The sequence below is a fragment of the Herpailurus yagouaroundi genome, unplaced genomic scaffold, assembly GCF_014898765.1.
Source record: "Herpailurus yagouaroundi ecotype Mexico unplaced genomic scaffold, PumYag 201, whole genome shotgun sequence".
Lineage (NCBI taxonomy): Eukaryota > Metazoa > Chordata > Mammalia > Carnivora > Felidae > Herpailurus > Herpailurus yagouaroundi.
This window is the reverse complement of record NW_024412432.1, coordinates 1,012,949-1,031,331: the sequence shown is the minus strand read 5'-3', so window position 1 is coordinate 1,031,331 and position 18,383 is coordinate 1,012,949. Positions and strand designations below refer to the sequence as shown.

The 18,383-nt window shown below is 39.2% G+C and overlaps 1 protein-coding gene across 5 annotated transcripts in view; it reads left to right on the top strand.

The window, feature by feature from the left end:
* The window catches only part of HABP4 (hyaluronan binding protein 4), a 42,507-nt gene that overhangs the window by 12,462 nt on the left and 11,662 nt on the right, over positions 1-18,383 (top strand). For all 5 annotated transcript variants that reach the window (XM_040450218.1, XM_040450217.1, XM_040450219.1 and 2 more), the window contains exons 3-5: positions 1,745-1,885; positions 2,121-2,189; positions 11,952-12,035. In XM_040450218.1, coding sequence (XP_040306152.1) covers positions 1,745-1,885; positions 2,121-2,189; positions 11,952-12,035 — 294 coding nt within the window. The remainder of the gene's footprint in view (positions 1-1,744; positions 1,886-2,120; positions 2,190-11,951; positions 12,036-18,383) is intronic.

Sequence of the window (18,383 nt, the reverse complement as noted above, 5' to 3'; positions counted from 1 at the left end):
GGCTGATGGCTCAGAGCCTGGAGCCTGTTTCTGATTCTGTGTCTCCCTCTCTCTCTGCCCCTCCCCCGTTCATGCTCTGTCTCTCTCTGTCCCAAAAATAAATAAACGTTGAAAAAAAAAAATTAAAAAAAAAAAAAAAAAACCCATGAGTGTGAGATCATGACCTGAGTCGAAGTCAGGTGCTCAACCGACTGAGCCACCCAGGCGCCCCAGACAGTAGCTTTTTAATGTAACAATTTCAGCCATGACCGTAGACTAGAACATACCTCTAGTTTTGGTGTTTGAGTCACTAATGCCATTAGAGTTCAGTAAGTAATTTGTTACAATTTTAAATATTTTTAAAGTCTTGACAAATTAAAAATATATAATCTGTCTTATTAAACTAAGGTTGTAATGGTGAAAAGATGTGGTCCTTGCTGCAGTAGCTTTGAGTCTAATAGAAGAAAGGCAAGTCCTCATAAAAAGTGATGGTGACCAGAGACATGGCTGAGAATGGGTGTGAGGAGGAGTGTGTGGATGGTTAGGCCTTGGTCCCAGTGGATGTGGCAGAGGAAGAAGGGAGTATAGAAGACATCTGGTTCTTGGCTTAGGTAGTTTGATGCTGTGAGTTAGGGACCATAGCGGGAGCCAAGGGGTCAGTGTTGGTCATGTATCTGCAGTGCCAGGGTGTGGACAGAGGGCATGTCCAGGAAGTAACTGGCTTTGTGGCCTGGAATCAGAGACCCCAGTGAGAGATGCAGAGTCACATGACTGAGGGTCACGTAGCAATAGCATAGAGATGAGGACAGTGTGTGCCTGGGATGGGAAGTCAGGAATGTGGGCACCTGTGAGGAAAAACGAGTATCCAGAAGAACGAGGCAGGTAGCTGTGTGGAGAGCATCAAGACTAGTTAAGTGAAAGAGGCAAGATACAGAACATGTCCCTTGATGTGACTCTGGAGGTGCCTTCCTCTGAAAAATGGAATTGGGGGCCTAAGAAGCAAGGGGAGTGAGTATCTTGTGAATTTTGTACCATGTTTGAGTATGACCTATTACAAAAATAAGTGTTTAAGGACAAGGCAAGGAAAGAGAAGTCTGAGGAAAATTAGTGGTCAGTGGTGTCAAATGATGAATAGGGGTCAAATGACATAAAGACAAAAGTTGCTATTGGCTTTAACAACAAAAAGCTTCAGCTGTCCTTGGAGGTGTGTGTGGGGCAAGAGGAAGAGAATTGAGATTGTTGCAGGTTAATACTTTTAGCCCCAAATGTCACTGACTGGTTGTGTGTTTGGGAGAGGGAGGTTTGGGAGGGGCATAATTTGAAGTTTCCTATTTCTCTTATACAAAACATTCCAAATTTAATTTAAATATTGAATATTAGAGCTGGAATAAACCTCCAGAGAAAGGGGTACCCCTCCACAGATTAGCAAGACCTGCCCAGGACCTGCTTCTCTGGTCTGGCTTCCTCACCTAGCAGCTGTATGACCTTGGGCAAGTTACCTACCTCCTTTGTGCCTCAGTTTCATTGTCTGTGGATAATAGCTGTATATTATACATCTGTTTATGAGAATTATATATGATGAAGTGCTCAGAACAATGCCTCAGTAGTATTATTCAGTAAAAGTTAATTATTACTTTATTATTCAAGCTACCATTCTTTCCAATATATTATAGCCATGATGTCCTCCTAGAATTTTTTTCTCAAAAAAGCCTTAGCCCTTCAATCCAGTTCACTGCTTTTTATTATTATACCCATCTCTTCCTAGACCCATTGACAGGTTTGATCGAGACAGACCACTGAGAGGCCGTGGAGGCCCAAGGGGGGCCATGCGAAGCCGAGGCAGAGGCGGCCCCGGAAACAGAGCTTTTGAGGGTTTTGACCAGAGAGGGAAACGAGATTTTGAGAGGTACGGTGGGAATGAGAAAATGTAAGTTCCTCTGTAACTGCTTTTTTGCCTTATGATCTTGGTAATACACGGTATGAATCTGTTTGTTGTGTGTTAATATGAATTGACTTGATATTAGTATGTGCTTATTCCTGAGGGAGCTGATCCTGGGACGGCTTTTCTGATCAACTTTTATGATTTGGAAATTGACTGCAGGCCTGCTCTCAGCTGAAGGGAATATTCTTTCTTTCTCTAGAGCAATCAGAACTGAAGACAACATGGGTGGCTGTGGAATTCGAACTTGGGGATCAGGCAAAGATACCAGGTATGGTGCAAATGTGTGCCTTTTGTGAACCTGCAATTAAGTGGAAATATCCAGATCTTTATTTTCCTTTTGTGAAAATAATGTCTTCTCTGCTATGCTTGCATTGTCTTTATACTTGTGTGCTATTAGGTATAGATTGATTTTAGGCTTTTGTTTAGTGAGGTGACTTTTTAAAGTGGGTTTGCTATGTTGCAATTAGATTTGAAAATGACTTTTAAAGTGGTTTTAAAGTGCTTTTGTTTTAGCCAAACAAATTTGTGTATTTGCTGATGCCCCAGCGCATGATACTCTACATTTGCATAGGCCTCAGAATGCTTTTTAAATTTCTGGATATTCTATACTTTTATTTTTCTGTGACCTTCCCAAGTTCTTATATGCATTGCATCTTGATTTTATGAAATCATTTGCAGGTTGAAGCTCAATGACAAATTTCACCAAAGGTTCAAATCTGACATTTCTCTGAGGTTTCATGGTGTCTCAGATCTGTACCAGTTTTGCTGTTTAGAAGAAGTACTTGGTTCTGCTGTTTCAGTCATTTCATGGCTGTAGGGGCAGTGCCTTCCTGGTGTCTGCAAAGAATAAGCAAGAAGACTTGAGGGCAGTACAAGGCAAGGAATGGATCCCTCCCAGCGCACGTTGTAGGAAAGACTTTCCACGATTTTGAAGCCTTGAGGGAATCCAGAATATAAGCTTTTTACATAAACTTACTTTTCTTTCCTTCTTCCTTCCTTCCTTCCTTCCTTCCTTCCTTCCTTCCTTCCTTCCTCCTTTTTTTTAAACTTTATTTATTTTGAGAGAGAGAGCATGAGCAGGGAAGGGGCAGAGAGAGATGGGGAGAGAGAGAATCCAAGCAGGCTTCGCACTGTCAACACAGAGCCCAACGCAGGGCTTGAACTCACAAACCGTGAGATTATGACTTGAGCTGGAATCAAGAGTCAGATGCTTAACTGACTGAGCCACCCTGGCGCCCCCATAAACTCATTTTTCTGAAATTGTTGTCCTTAAAGACAAACATACAAAACAATACTAAATATAATATTACATGTGCTACCCTTGCACATCTGTGTTGTCCTTGAAAGGAAAAGAAACTTGTTGAATGTTTCTCAGTATGGGGTTTCATAGGCTGTTAATTATGAATCTTTTAATTTTGTTTTATTTTACTTTGATATATATTTTAAAAAGTAAATACCTCTGAGTCATCTGATTTACCACCTTATCTAATGCTGCCACTCCATTTCAGTTGGCATTGGAACTTAAAATAATTTTGGCGTCAAGTAATTATGTACCCTAAGGGGTCAGCATTGGCCTTTTAACATGAAGAAGTAACCAGGAGCTGGGTGTCCTGCCGGTGATCTGGCATTTATGTCCTTGTGCTAAAATGACACATGTCCGTGTCATTTTGGATTGGTTTGTGAGTGACTAAGTCAAAGCTCTGAGGTGGTAATAATTTGTAATTTAAAGATTCTCATAGAATAAGACTTAAATTTCTTATTTAATAAGTGGAGATTTTTATTTTGATCATGAAAACAGTTCAGTACAGTGGAGTTATGGGCTGCTTTTGATTAATGACAAAAGAGCAGAGGTGAGCTTACCGTAGCAAGGATGTTAATGGCTGGTGAAGCCAAACACTGCACGGTGTGTTAAAAGCTGGAGGGTTTTGCTATAGTTAGTATTCCTGTTTGAAGGCATTGGCAGTGCTAACTAAATTTATGAATGTTTTCAAAATGGTGCAATGAGCCATTTCCAATGTTAATGCTTCTCTTCAGCAGTTTGACAGTGAGTGCCTGAAAGTAGAGTTTTCTCCATCTGTGGTAATTACAAACATATAATATCTGATATTATTTCTTTGTTACCAATTGAAACACACACACGAAAGCAGTTTTCAGTAATGGTGCCTTCCAACTTTTATTTCAAAGAGCAAGATGGTTTTATTAACATTTGATTAAAATCTCTCCGCTGTCATAGATTTGGGTAATTCAAGTCTCATTGAACTTTTTAATTTTTTTTTTTAACGTTTATTTATTATTTTTGGGACAGAGAGAGACAGAGCATGAATGGGGGAGGGGCAGAGAGAGAGGGAGACACCGAATCGGAAACAGGCTCCAGGCTCGGAGCCATCAGCCCAGAGCCTGACGCGGGGCTCGAACTCCCGGACCGAGAGATCGTGACCTGGCTGAAGTCGGACGCTCAACCGACTGCGCCACCTAGGTGCCCCAAGTCTCATTGAATTTGAACTAGATAACAAAGCCTTCAGGTGTTCAATTCACTTTGTGGAATGTGCTTGTGCAAACAGGCATTTTCTGCATTCATATAACTAAAGTCGAAATATATACATCTGCCCTGGGGCTGTATCTTCTTCTGTAAATCTAACATTGGTGATTTACTTTCAACAAAATAACAAAATCTGCTAACATAAATTATTGCTAATTTTGAAACCTCATTGCTCTGTAGTTTTGGTCACATGGTTCTATAAGAGCCGTAAGCACATTAGTTTTATGTTTATTCATTAAATAATGTAGGTCAACACAGGGAGATGTGTGATTTCTCTTTTTTTTAATCAGCTGCTCAAGTTTAAGAATGCTGGTGTTTGTACATAGTCCCTTTTATGATTTTTAATTGTTGAAAGCTATAAACTATCAATAAACCTATGGTTTTTATTCCCTTGGTTTATTATGTTGCCAAGGGAGTAAAGAGAAAGTTGGAATAATTTGTGCTGCTGCTGCTGGATTTTGAGGCTCCTGGATGCCAGAAACTCCTGTGACCCTGCTGGAGTCAGGCTGATGAGCAGAAGCAGCCTTTGTGACAGGGCCTCCGCCAAGCACAGTGCCAGCCACGTCTTTCCACACATAGGGTGCATTTGATTTAGGACCTTTTTCAAAAATAAAGATTAATAATTAATTGGGGCGCCTGGCTGGCTCAGTCAGTAGAGCAGGTGACTGTTGATCTCAGGATTGTGAGTTCAACTCCCACATTGGATGTAGAGATTATAGAAAAAATTAACTTAAAAAAATTATTCAAATTTTGTATAGAAAAACTCACTTTTAAGCTCATTACAATAGCTTTGCATTGAGAATAAAAAAATGTAGGGGTACCTGGGTGACTCAGTCAGTTAAGCATCCAACTTCGGCTCAGGTCATGATCTTATGGTCTGTAGGTTTGAGCCCCGCGTCGGACTCAGTGCTGACAGCTCAGAGCCTGGAGCCTGCTTCGGATTCTGTGGTGTGTGTGTGTGTGTGTGTGTGTCTCTCTCTCTCCCCCTACCCCTCTCGCACTCTGTCTCTCTCTCTCCCTCAAAAGTAAGTAAACATTTTTAAAAAATGCAGAAAGTCAATTCTGTTATTACAGGTCAATTTATCTTTGCTTTTTAAAAAATAGCTTATGTTGGGGTGCCTGGGTGGCTCAGTCAATTAAGTGTCCAGCTTCAACTCAGGTCATGATCTAACAGTTTATGGGTTCGAGCCCCGCATCAGGCTCTGTGCTGACAGCCTGGAGCCTGCTTTGGATTCTGTGTCTCCCTCTCTCTCTGCTCCTCCCCCATTGACACTCTATTTTTTTGAAACTATTTTTCCCCTTCCCTTTTCCCATGGTCCTCCTTTAAGTTTCTCAAGTTCCACATGTGAGTGAAAACATATGATATTTGTCTTTCTTTAACGTTGTTACAAATGGCAGGATTTCATTCTTTCTCATTGCCAAGTAGTATCCCATTGTATATACAAACCACATCTTTGTCCATTCATCAGGTGATGGACATTTGGGCTCTTTCTGTAATGTGGCTATTGTTGAAGGTGCTGCTGTAAAGATTGGGGTACATGTGCCCCTATGAATCAGCACTCCTGTATACTTTGGATGAATTCCTAATAGCACTATTATTGGGTTGTAGGGTAGTTTGATTTTTAATTTTTTGAGGAACCTCCACACTGTTTTCCAGGGCGGCTGTACCAGTTTGCATTCCCACCAACAGTGTAAGAGGGTTCCCGTTTCTCCACATCCTCACCAACATCTGTTGTTTCCTGAATTGTTAATTTTAGCCACTCTGACTGGTGTGAGGTGGTATCTCAATGTGGTTTTGATCTCAGTGTGGTTTTGATTTGTATTTCCCTGATTTGTATATCCCTGAGTGATATTGAACATCTTTTCATGTGTCTGTTGGCCATCTTCTTTGGAAAAAATGTCTATTCATGTCTTCTGCCCATTTCTTCACTGGATTATTTGTTTTTCGGGTGTGGAGTTTGGTTAGTTCTTTATAGATTTTATATACTAGCCCTTTATTTGATATGTCATTGGCCAGTATCTTTTCCCATTCTGTCAGTTGCCTTTTAGTTTTGTTGATTGTTTCCTTTGCAGTGCAGAAGCTTTTTATCTTGATGAGGTCCCAATAGTTCATTTTTGCTTTTAATTCCTTTCCTTTGGAGACATGTCAAGCAAGGAATTGCTGCAGCTGAGGTCAAAGAGGTTGTTGCCGTGGATGGAACTGGAGAGTGTGATGCTAAGTGAAATAAGCCATACAGAGAAAGACAGATACCATATGGTTTCACTCTTATGTGGATCCTGAGAAACTTAACAGGAACCCATGGGGGAGGGGAAGGAAAAAAAAAAAAAAAGAGGTTAGAGTGGGAGAGAGCCAAAGCATAAGAGACTGTTGAGAACTGAGAACAAACTAAGGGTTGATGGGGGGTGGGAGGGAGGAGAGGGTGGGTGATGGGTATTGAGGAGGGCACCTTTTGGGATGAGCACTGGGTGTTGTATGGAAACCAATTTGACAATAAATTTCATATATAAATAAAAAAAAAAAAAAAAGGTTGTTGCCTATTTTCTCCTCTAGGGTTTTAATGGTTTCCGGTCTCACATTTAGGTCTTTCATCCATTTTGAGTTTATTTTTGTGTATGGTGTAAGTAAGTGGCCCAAGTTCATTCTTCTGAATGTTGCTGTCCAGTTCTCCCAGTACCATTTGCTAAAGAGACTGTCTTTTTTCCAGTGGGTACTCTTTTCTGTTTTGTCAAAGATTAGTTGGCCATACATTTGTAGGTCCAATTCAGGGTTCTCTATTCTATTCCATTGGTCTATGTGTCTGTTCTTGTGCCAGTACCATACTGTCTTGATGATTACAACTTTGTAGTAGAGGCTAAACTCCAGGATTGTGACGCCTTGGTTTTTTTTTTTTTTTTTTCCAACATAACTTTGGCTATTTGAGGTCTTTTGTGGTTCCATACAAATTTTAGGATTGTTTGTTCTAACTTTGAGAAGAATGCTGGTGCAATTTTGATTGAGATCGCATTGAATGTGTAGATTGCTTTGGGAAGTTTATACCTCTTAATCCCCTTTACCTATTTTGCCCATTCTCCTCCACCCCCATGCTCCTCTGGGAACTGCCAATTTGTTCTTTGTATTTGAGTCTTTTTTTTCTTCATTTGTTTTGTTATTTAGATTCCACATGTGAGTGAAATCATAGGATATTTATCTTTCTCTGTCTGACTTATTTCACTTAACATAAATACCTTTGGGTCCATCCGTGTTGTTGCGAATGGCAAGACTTTGTTCTTTTTTATGGCTGAGTAATATTCCATTGTATGTATATAATACAATTTTATCCATTCATCTGTCAATGGGCAATTAGGTTTCTTCCATACTTTGGCTATTATAAATAATGCTTCATTATAAAAGGGGTGCATATATCTTTTAAAATTCGTCTTTTCATTTGGGGCAGGGGGAATAAATACCCGGAGGTGTCATTACTGGATCGTATGGTAATTCTGTTTTGTTTGAGGAACCTCCATGCTATTTTCCATAGTGGTTGTACCAATTTACATACCCAATGGCAGTACACAAGGATTCCCTTTTCTCCACATCATCACCAACACTTGTTACTTCTTGTCTTTTTGATATTAGCTATTCTGATTGGTGTAAATGTATATATATCATTGTGGTTTTGATTTTTGCATTTCCCTGATGAGGAGTGGTGTTGAGCATCTTTTCATATGTATGTTGACCATATGTCTAGTCAAGTCCTCTGCCTATATTTTAATCGGACTCTTAGGTTTTTTGGTGTTGAGTTCTATGAATTATTTATGTATTTTGGATATTTACCCCTTTTTCGATATATCATTTTCAAAAATCTCCCATTCAACAGGTTGCCTTTTCATTTTTTTAATGGTTTCTTCCACTGTGCAAAAGCTTTTTATTTAGTTTGATGTAGTCCCAGTAGCCTATTTTTGCTTTTGTTTCCCTTGGCTGAGGAGACAGATACAGAAAAATATTGCTAAACAGATGTCTAAGAGTATACTGCCTATGATTGGGGGTTTCTTGTTGGGGTGGGGGTATTTTATGGTTTCAGTTTTTACATTTAGGTCTTTAATCCATTTTGAGTTTATTTTTGTGTATGGTGTAAGAAAGTGGTCCAGTTTCATTCTTTTGCATGTAGCTGTTTAGGTTTCCCCAACACCACTTATTGAAGAAGTTGTCTTTTCACCACTGTGTATTATTGTCTCCTTTGTCATAGATTAATTGACCATATAAGCATGGGATTAGCTCTGTGCTCTCTTCTGTTACATTGATCTATGGTCTTTATTTTTATGCCAGTCCACTACTGTTTTGTTAATAGAGCTTTGTAGTACAGTTTTAAATCTGGGATTGTAATATATTCAGCTTTATTGTTCTTTCTCAAGAGAGCTTTGGCTATTTGGGGTCTTTTGTGGTTCCATACAAATTTTAGGATTGCTTGTTTCTAGTTCTGTGAAAAATACCATTGGCATTTTGATGGGGATTGCATTGAATCTAAGATTACTTTGAGTACTGTGGACATTTTAACAATATTAATTCTTCCAACCCATGAATATAGAATATCTTCTCATTTATTTGTGTTGTCTTCAATTTCTTTTACCAATGTCCTATAGTTTTCAGAGTAGAGGTCTTTTAACTCCTTGGTTCAGTTTATTCATAGGCATGCTCTTCTCTTTAATTGTAAATGGGGTTGTTTTTGTAATGTCTCTGCTGGTTCGTTATTAATGTATAGAAATGCAACAGATTTCTGTAGATTAATTTTGTATCCTGCAATTTTACTGAAATCATTTATTAGTTCTAATAGTTTTCTGGTGAGTTATTTACTGTTTTCTATGTATAGTATCATGTCATCTGCAAATAGTGATAGTTTTACTTCTTACCTATTTAGATCCCTTTACTTCTTGTCTTTTTTTTTTTTTTTTTTGGTCTGATTGGTGTGGCTAGGACTTTCAGTACTTTGTTGAATAAAAGTGATAGAATGGACATCCTTGTTTTGTTCCTGATCTTAGAGGAAACACTTTAAGCTTTTCACCATTGAGTATGATGTTAGCTGTGAGTTTTCATATATGGCCTTTATTATATTGAGGTGTGTTCCCTCTATACCCACTTTGTTGAGAGTTTTTATCATGAATGGATGTTGAATTTTGTCAAATGCTTTTTCAGCATCTATTGAGATGATCATATCATTTTCATCCTTCATTTTGTTAATATAGTATATCACATTGATTGATTTGCAGGTATTGAATCATCCTTGCATCCCTGGAATAAGTCCAATGTGATTATGGTGAATGATCCTTTTAATGTGTTGTTGAATGCTGTTTGCTAATAATATTTTGTTAAGGAGTTTTACATGAATGTTCATCAGGGATATTGGTCTGTAATTCTTTCTGTATTGTTTTTGTTTTGAGTTTGGTGTGAGGGTAATGCTGGCCTCATAGGATTAATTTGGAAATACTTCTTCCTCTTCTAATTTTTGGGATATGAGAAGAGTATGTATTAACTCTTCTTTAAATATGTAATAGAATTTACCTGTGAAACCATCTACTCCTGGAGTTTTTTTGATTACTAACTCAATTTTGATATTAGTAATTGGCCAGTTACAGATTTTTTTTCCTGATTCAGTCTTAGAAGATTGTATGTTTCTAGGAATTTACCCATTTCTTCTAGTTGTCCAATTTTTTGGTGTATAATTTTTTGTAATAGTGTCTAATGATTCTTTGTATTTCTGTGATGTCAGTTGTAAATTCTCTTTAATTTGTGATTTTATTTGAGTCCTCTTTTTTTTTTCCTTAATGAATCTGGCTAAAAGTTTATTTAATTTGTCTTTTCAGAGAATTAGCTCTTAGTTTCGTGGATCTTTTCATTATGGCTCTATTTCATTTATTTCTTCTCTGATCGTATTTCTTTTCTTCTACTCATGTTGGGCTTTGTTCCTCTTTTTCTAGTTCCTTTAGGTGTAGGGTTAGATTGTTTGAGATTTTTCTTATTTTTTGAGGTAGGCCTGGATTACTATAAACTTCCCTTTGAGAGCTGCTTTTGCTGTGTCCCAAAGATTTTGGACCATGGTGTTTTCATTTCATTTGTGTCAAGGTATTTTTGATATCCTCTTTGATTTCTTCATTGACCCATTGGTTTTTTAGTAGCATGTCGCTTAGCATCCACATGTTTGTGTTTTTTCCAGTTTTATTCTTGTAATTGACTTCTGGCTTTATAGTGTTGTGATCAGAAAAGATTCCTGATACGATTTCAGTCTTTTAAATTTATTACGATGTGTTTTGTGGCCTACCATGTGATTTATCCTCGAGAATGTTCCATGCATACTTGAAAAGAATATGTATTCTGCTGTTTGGAGATGGTTTGTTTTATATCTGTTAAGTCCATCTGGTCTAATGTGTCTTTCAAAGCTACTGATTGATTTTCTGTCTGGATGATTTGTCCATTAATGTAAGTGGGATGTTAAAGTGTTGTACTATTATTATATCACTGTTGATTTCTCCCTTTATGTCTGTTTAATGTTGCTTTTTGTTCAGGTGCTCCTGTGGCAAGTGCAGAGATATTTACAATTGTTACATTCTCTTCTTGGATCGATCTTTTTATCGTTATGTAATCCCCTTTGTCTCTTGTTATGGTTTTTGTTTTAAAGTCTATTTTGTCTGATATAAATATTGCCACCCCAGCTTTTCTTTCTTTTTTTTTTTTTTTTTTGCTTCTATTTGCATGGTAAATGTTTTTTCCATCTCTTCACTTTGTCCGTGTGTGTCTTTAGGTGTGAGTGAGTCTCCTGTAGGCAGCATAGAGATGGGTCTTGCTTTATCCATTCAGTCACCCTGTGTCTTTTATTGGAGCATTTAATCCATTTACATTTAAAGTAATTATTGATAGGCATGTATTACTATCATTTTGTTAATCATTTTCTGGTTGTTTTTAATTTCTGTTCCTTTCTTCTTTTCTTTCTTCCCTTGTGATTTGATGACTTTCTTAATGTTATGTTTAGATTCCGTTCTCTTTATTTTTTGTGTCTGTTGTAGGCTTTTGGTTTGTGGGTACTGTGAGGTTCATATATAACATCCTGTGTATTTAGCAGTCTGTGTTAAATTGATGGTCACTGAAGTTTGAACACATTTTAAAAGCACAGGTTGAGAAATTTTATGGCCCCTTTTAATATTTGGAATTTCCTAGGACAGTAAGCATCTTAAATAATTGTTCTGGTCTTTTATAATCTGTTTTAACTTTAGGCCATTCATAGAAAGTTCTATTTCTAAAAGTACTTTTAACATTTTTTAAAATAATTTCAATGGATTAGCAATTTATAACATTTTGTCATTTTTATTTTGATGTGGGTTACCTATATGTGTATGTAATTTTTTGAATGAGATTTACTTAAGAAAAAGGACATTGGAATGTTTTTTTTTTCTATCTTGAATATATAAAAGCATTGATGTGAACATATTTGTGTGACTAGAGCAATTCTCACTGCTTTTCAGTGATGTGGAGCAGACTGCACCAATGGAAGAGACCACAGCGGTGGAAGAGTCCCCAGGCGCCCTGGAGGAGGAATCTCCAGCCAAGTGGGTGTTTTACTCATTTTTCCCATGAGTTGTTGTTGGCCTTGTTCTTAACGATTTCTAAGAGCGCTTCACCGAACAAGGAGCTCAGCCTTTTGTTATATCACAGAAGGTTGACCTTAATGTATCGATGAATAATCAAACTAATTAATAATTCAAATAATCTAACGAATGATTATTAATGATAATTAATGAGTTAAATTTAAGTATCCCATTCAGTGCCCACAACCTCTTTTCCATCGGCATCCTGTACTGCAATTATTCTCCCTCTTATCAGGACCCTCGTCTCTCGTTCCTTTATTCTCTCTGTGTCCATCCTCCCTCTTTTCTTCATGGAGCTTAGGTCCCTGGTCCACCTCTAGCGTCCTTGCCCAGTCCTTAACCTCCTTTGCCTCTGGATCTTCTGTTGTGCCTTGCTAGCAAAACCTGCCTCCTGGATGACCACTGGCTGGCTGCCCTCTCTGCCTGTACTGGCCAGCTGAGCACTGACAACAGCAGAGCCGACAGGAACCCCTGTAAATTGTTGATCACCTGCATTCTGAAATGAGCCCTTAACACTGCCCATCAGTCCCCTTTTCTGGGGCTCATTCTTTCTCCCACCCTCTACAATGACCAATTCCATCCTTCTTGTATCCTCTAAGCCCTGACACTGTCCCCAGTTTACTCTTCCCCCACCCTTCCCATACCTGCACCTCCTCTTTTACTTTCTCGACATAACTTTGCCTCCTATGTCACACAGAAATTGAGAGCCACCAGCTGGGAAGTTTATCATCTTCCCGCTCTTAAAGGTACAAACCCACCTGTGCCTGCATACCTCCTAGCCTCCTTCCCTCATGGTAAGAAAGAGGCACCATCTCTCCGGCCACTTCTTCAGGCTTTGAATCCTGTCTCCTGCTGACTGCGTGGAAATCTCACACCGTCAGTCAGCTCCTTCCTCATGAGTCTGCTTACCTTCCTCCCAACTCTGGTCTTCATCAACAGTTTAAACGTGCTCGGTGTCTCCTATTTTAAGTCTTCTACTCTTGCCCCACATTCTCATTTAGCTGCCTTTTTTCAGGGTTGTGTGTACTCTTCCTTCACTTCCTCCCTCTCACTTATGCCTCACTTCACTCCAGATCTGGCTCTGTCCCCATTGCCCTTTGGAAACAGTCACCACATGTCTCCACACCTAATAGATGTTTCTGTCTGCATCTTTGTTGACCTGTCAAAGCATTTGACTTTATTGATTTCTTCTTAAGCTCTCTTTCCCTGATTTCTGTGATGTCTGCACTCTTCTGGTTTTCCCACTGCCTCTCAGCTTCTCCTCTACAGACTCATCCTTATTTTTCTGGTCTTTTAAAATGTCAAGTTCTTTATGGCTCTGCCTTAGGCCCTCTTCTCTTTAGTGTCTTTTATAGGATCTCCCGTACCCTTGCAGCTCGGGTCATCATTCATGTATCAACTCCAGAATGTATACCTCTGGCTCTCACCTTCCACCTGGGCTCCAGGTGTGTGTTTCTAGCTGCTTGCTCTGATCTCCTGCTCCGTGTGTCCAGGAGAAGTCTGTCTTCATTAGGTATCTCCATCTTGTGGAGCAGCCCATCACCATCCATCCAGCTGCACAAACCAGAAACCTAAGAGTCATCCTTGAGACTTTCTTCCTCTTGACCCCCTCCCTTCCCCAAATCCAGTCTGTCACCCTGCCCCGGTGATTGTACCTTCTCTTCTCTCTGCTCATCACCATCATCTCATCCAACCTGTCACCACAACTCCTTATGGGCTCCCTGCTTTCTCATCTGGGACCAGCCCATTTCTGCACCACAGTGGCTTTCACACTGACATTCTGATTGTCATGCACCCACCCCTCATGCGAGACCCCCAGTGGCTTGCTGTTCTCTTCCTATCCCTTGACCTGACCTGCAGGGTCCTGCGTGGTCTATACCCTGCAGAGCTCTCAAATGCAGCCACTTGTGTACCTTCTCTGGGTTCATCACGTTGCCCTTATGTCATGTTCTCAATGACCTTTCCCCTACCCCCGTCCTATACATGCCAAAGCGCTTCAGCAAGTGCTGTTGCCTTTCCCTCCACCCCATACCTCTCCAAATTCCCTTCCCCCTTCACTGATTTAACTCTTCTCATCCTTCAGCTGCCAAGAAGCAAGGTGTCTAGTGGTTAAGAGCACAGACCCCAAGCCAGAGTGTGGATTCAAATCTCAGCTCTGTCACTCATTAGTTTGGGCAAGTTGTTTATTCTGTCTGTTCCAGTTTTCTTCACATGTAAAATAGGAATAATAATAGTACCTATATCATAAGGTTGTTATAAGGAGTGTGTGTGTGTGTGTGTGTGTCTGTCAGTCACAGAGTGGGGCCTAGCATGTAGTTAATGCTATATAAATATCTGCTATTATTATTGCAAAAGTAAAATGCTGCAATGATTGATAATTATGAAAGCTGTTAATTTACTGTTCAAAACAACCAAGAAGTATATTTAAGTAAAGAGAGAAATTAACAATATGAATATTTAGACAGTGATTTAACTAAGGAAGTAGATTAACAGTTTACATAAATGTTGAAAAAGTGAGTTAACTAGATCCCTTCAGGAAAAATGGTACCTTTTTTGAGCCAATAAACCATTTATACAAATTCAGGTTATGTAAGGCAGAATAATAAATTATAGCATAACTCTTTGGAATTGATTGAGATACCTTTGCTTTCCTAATATTAAATAGACAAAATAGTTCTCTCGGTCAGTTACTCTGAAAGACAGAATTCTAAATGGTTTGATGGCGGTCTCGTGTCTGCACGAGAGCCCAGCCCGCTTTCTCCTCTCCACTGCCTGCAGTGGGCAGTGAGCATCTAGTTAGGTCTGCAGGAGCTGCGCGGCCGAGCAGCCACACTAGCAGACCAGTGGCCGACCGCGCTGCGACATTCTTATCTCCGCACTGCCCCGTCACACTTTAAAGTTATTACTAAAATTCCTAGTAATGCAGTTACAGGTTTGTGATAATTTCAAAATTAGGTTTGTATTTGAGAAGTACATTCGATGATAGTGATGCTGTCTGATCTCAGCTTTTTCTCACGTTGATCTAACACTCAGACTTTGGACCCCGAGCCAAAATGTATATTCAATGCACTGCTCAGTTTAGAACTTCCTGATAGATCAATTTAATATACCCTCACTTACATTCAAACATACACCCCGAAGAAGATATATTTTCCTCAGATTGGACACGTTTTGTTGACAATTATATGTGCTGTGCCCTTCCTTCCTTCCCTCCTTCCCCCTTTCATCATAGAAGTATTGCATGTTCCTTAATCACATGGTGTCCTCATGTCTGAAGATGCTTGTGACAACTTCTCCGGAGTATTTTGTTACAAGACTATAAGAATAAATCTAACATTTATAGAGCATTTGTTGTGTGCCAGGAACTCGAAATGCTTCCATGTCTTAACTCCTCAATCCTTTGCTGCCCTTTAGTGAAGGAGGAGATACTGTTACTATCCTCATATGGAGATACGGAGGTTAAAGGGCTTGCTAAGAAGTGGCAACCAGATGTTGTGGGACCGACATTCATGCTCTTTCCTGTAGTGAATGGTAGGAACGGTTGAAAGTGCCACGAACGCTTTGAAGTTTGCTCCAAAGAACTGAACAGGGGAGAAGCTGCTGGTTCTGTGAGCAGAGGAGGGGCTGCTGGGGTTGCTGAGGACTTTCCTATTCAGTAACATGGAATGACATTCCCTTTCTTCCTTAAAAATAAAAAAGCCATTATGAAAAGAGTGTTAAAGAAGCATCATTACAAAAATACCTGCAATGAAATATTTCTCATTGTAATTCATTTCCAAGTATTTTTGCTTAATGAAGATTGTCCTGTGTTGAATTTTCTTAAAGCTGGAAAACACCTCTTTAAAATTTATATGGCAAATTTCTTTTTTTTTTTTTAATTTTTTTTTTTTAATTTTTTTTTCAACATTTATTTATTTTTGGGACAGAGAGAGACAGAGCATGAATGGGGGAGGGGCAGAGAGAGAGGGAGACACAGAATCGGAAACAGGCTCCAGGCTCTGAGCCATCAGCCCAGAGCCTGACGCGGGGCTCGAACTCACGGACCGCGAGATCGTGACCTGGCTGAAGTCGGACGCTTAACCGACTGAGCCACCCAGTCGCCCCTATATGGCAAATTTCTGAGGAGCTCAAAGTTTAGCATGAAATTCACTTCAATTTCAGTACTTGGGAAGGAAGGAAGAGGTGTTACTTACATGTCAGGTTAAATCCACTTGCCCTGGTTAAGTATTTAGTTCATAAAATGTTATTTCTAGAACCCACTTTTTTTGGTTCCCTGCACCCTTTCATATATTGAGGTGAAAGATATTGCCTGAATGGATATTTGGACGTTTGGTGTTACGTATGTTTTCTGTGCCCACATCTTGACTCTCTTCCGTCTCCATGCATTTCTCTGTCCTCTTATTCCCTCAAGGTGGTGGAGTCTGGGCTTTGGAGATGGAATGTATAGGTATGAAACATGGCTCTTTTGTTTGTGAGCTATATGACTCTGCCTCAGTTTCCTTACCTATAAAATGGAGCTATTAATTGGAGCTAACTTGTGGGATTAATTTTCACGACCAAATTAACGTAAAGTCCTTTGAACAGCGTTTGGCACCTAGGACTCATTCAGTAAATGTTACCATTATTGCCCCATTTATGTTTTAAATAAAGTAACAGTTGTTAAAACAGTTCTATTTCTCCTATAATTTCACCCATATAGAAAAATGTATAACTATCAAATTTGCATATAGCATTATTCACATTACAAGTCATAGATTAGACCATCTTATATCTATAAGCAGCTTTGATGGAAAATCATCTCCCAAGATTTTTGGTAATAGACCAAGAACTGTGAAGGACTTTGAATTAGTCAAAATGGAGGGGGGGGGTGGGGAATGCTGTTAAATTTGGAGGATGTAAATAGCAATTACAATGCTTTTATAACTGTTAGAAATATAACTGCTTTCGTCCCTCCTGGAACTGAGGGATTAATTATACATCTCTTCCTGTTGAAAATCCAGTCTTTGGTAAAACTGCCAGTAAAAACTGCATTTAGTGCCAATTCAAATAGGATGGAAATGGGATCTGCCTCACAGAACTTTCATAGAATGTGTTTTTTGTAATAATCTGTAGTGAATAGAGAATAAGGTTAAGGAGTCTGTCCTTGGTGATTTTGTACTGCTCCCAACACAGCTTGTTGCAATGACAAATAGCAGAGGAGAATGTACAGGGGGCATCTGTATGTATACTTGTGAATGGAGTGCCCCAGAGTGAACAGGGTCAGGTGATCATTTTCAAGGAGGGAATCACTTGCAGCAAATGCTCTCTTCTGAGCTCTTCATTGTTTGCTTCACTTTGGGTGTGTCTATGTATCAACTTAAAGACTATATTTCTTTTTTTTTTTTTATAATTTTTTAAAATGTTTTTTTTAATGTTTTATTTATTTTTGAGAGAGAGAGAGAGAGAGAGAGAGAGGCAGAGTACAAGCAGGGGAGGGGCGGAGAGAGAGAGGGAGACACAGAATCCCAAGAAGGCTCTAGGCTCTGAGCTGTCAACACAGAGCCTGACGCGGGGCTCAAATTCATGAACCGCAAGATCATGACCTGAGCTGAAGTCGAATGCTCAACCGACTGAGCCACTCAGGCACCCCCAAAATGTTTATTTTTGAGAGAGAGAGAGAATGAACACAATTGGGGGAGGGGAAGAGAGAGAGGGAGACACAGAATCCAAAGCAGGCTCCAGGCTCTGAGGTGTTAGCATAGCCAGAAACAGGGCTCAAACCCACCAACCATGAGATCATGACCTGAGCCAAAGTCAGATGCTTAACCAACTGAGCCACCCAGGCACCCCAAGACTACATTTCTTATATGCCTTATCCTTTTTTGTTCTAGCCCTTTCATGTTTATATATGATGTTCTTTAAGATAAGCAAACAGAAAAAGTACTTCTTTTGTGGTCTTAACAAAAGATGTGTTCTTACTGAACTTTTTGGAATTTATTAACTTCTTTAGTTCATCCTAGTTATGAAAGAATCCTCAAATTTACAGCATCAGTTCTAGAAATCAGAACTAGATTATAGTCTATAATCAGAATAGCCTCCTAGAAATCAGCTCTGATTATTTCCTAATTCTGTCACAAGTAGCCTAAAGAACCTTTATGAATCCTTAATATTTATTTTCAGCTCTGTATTAGAAGATTATATCACTGAAAGATGTATATAATAGTATAATGAACCTCTAAGTTATTCAACTTAAAATTTTATCAAATCATGGCCATTCTTGTTTCATGTATGTCTCTACCTACTTCCTCTTCTGTCAGGATATCATATTCA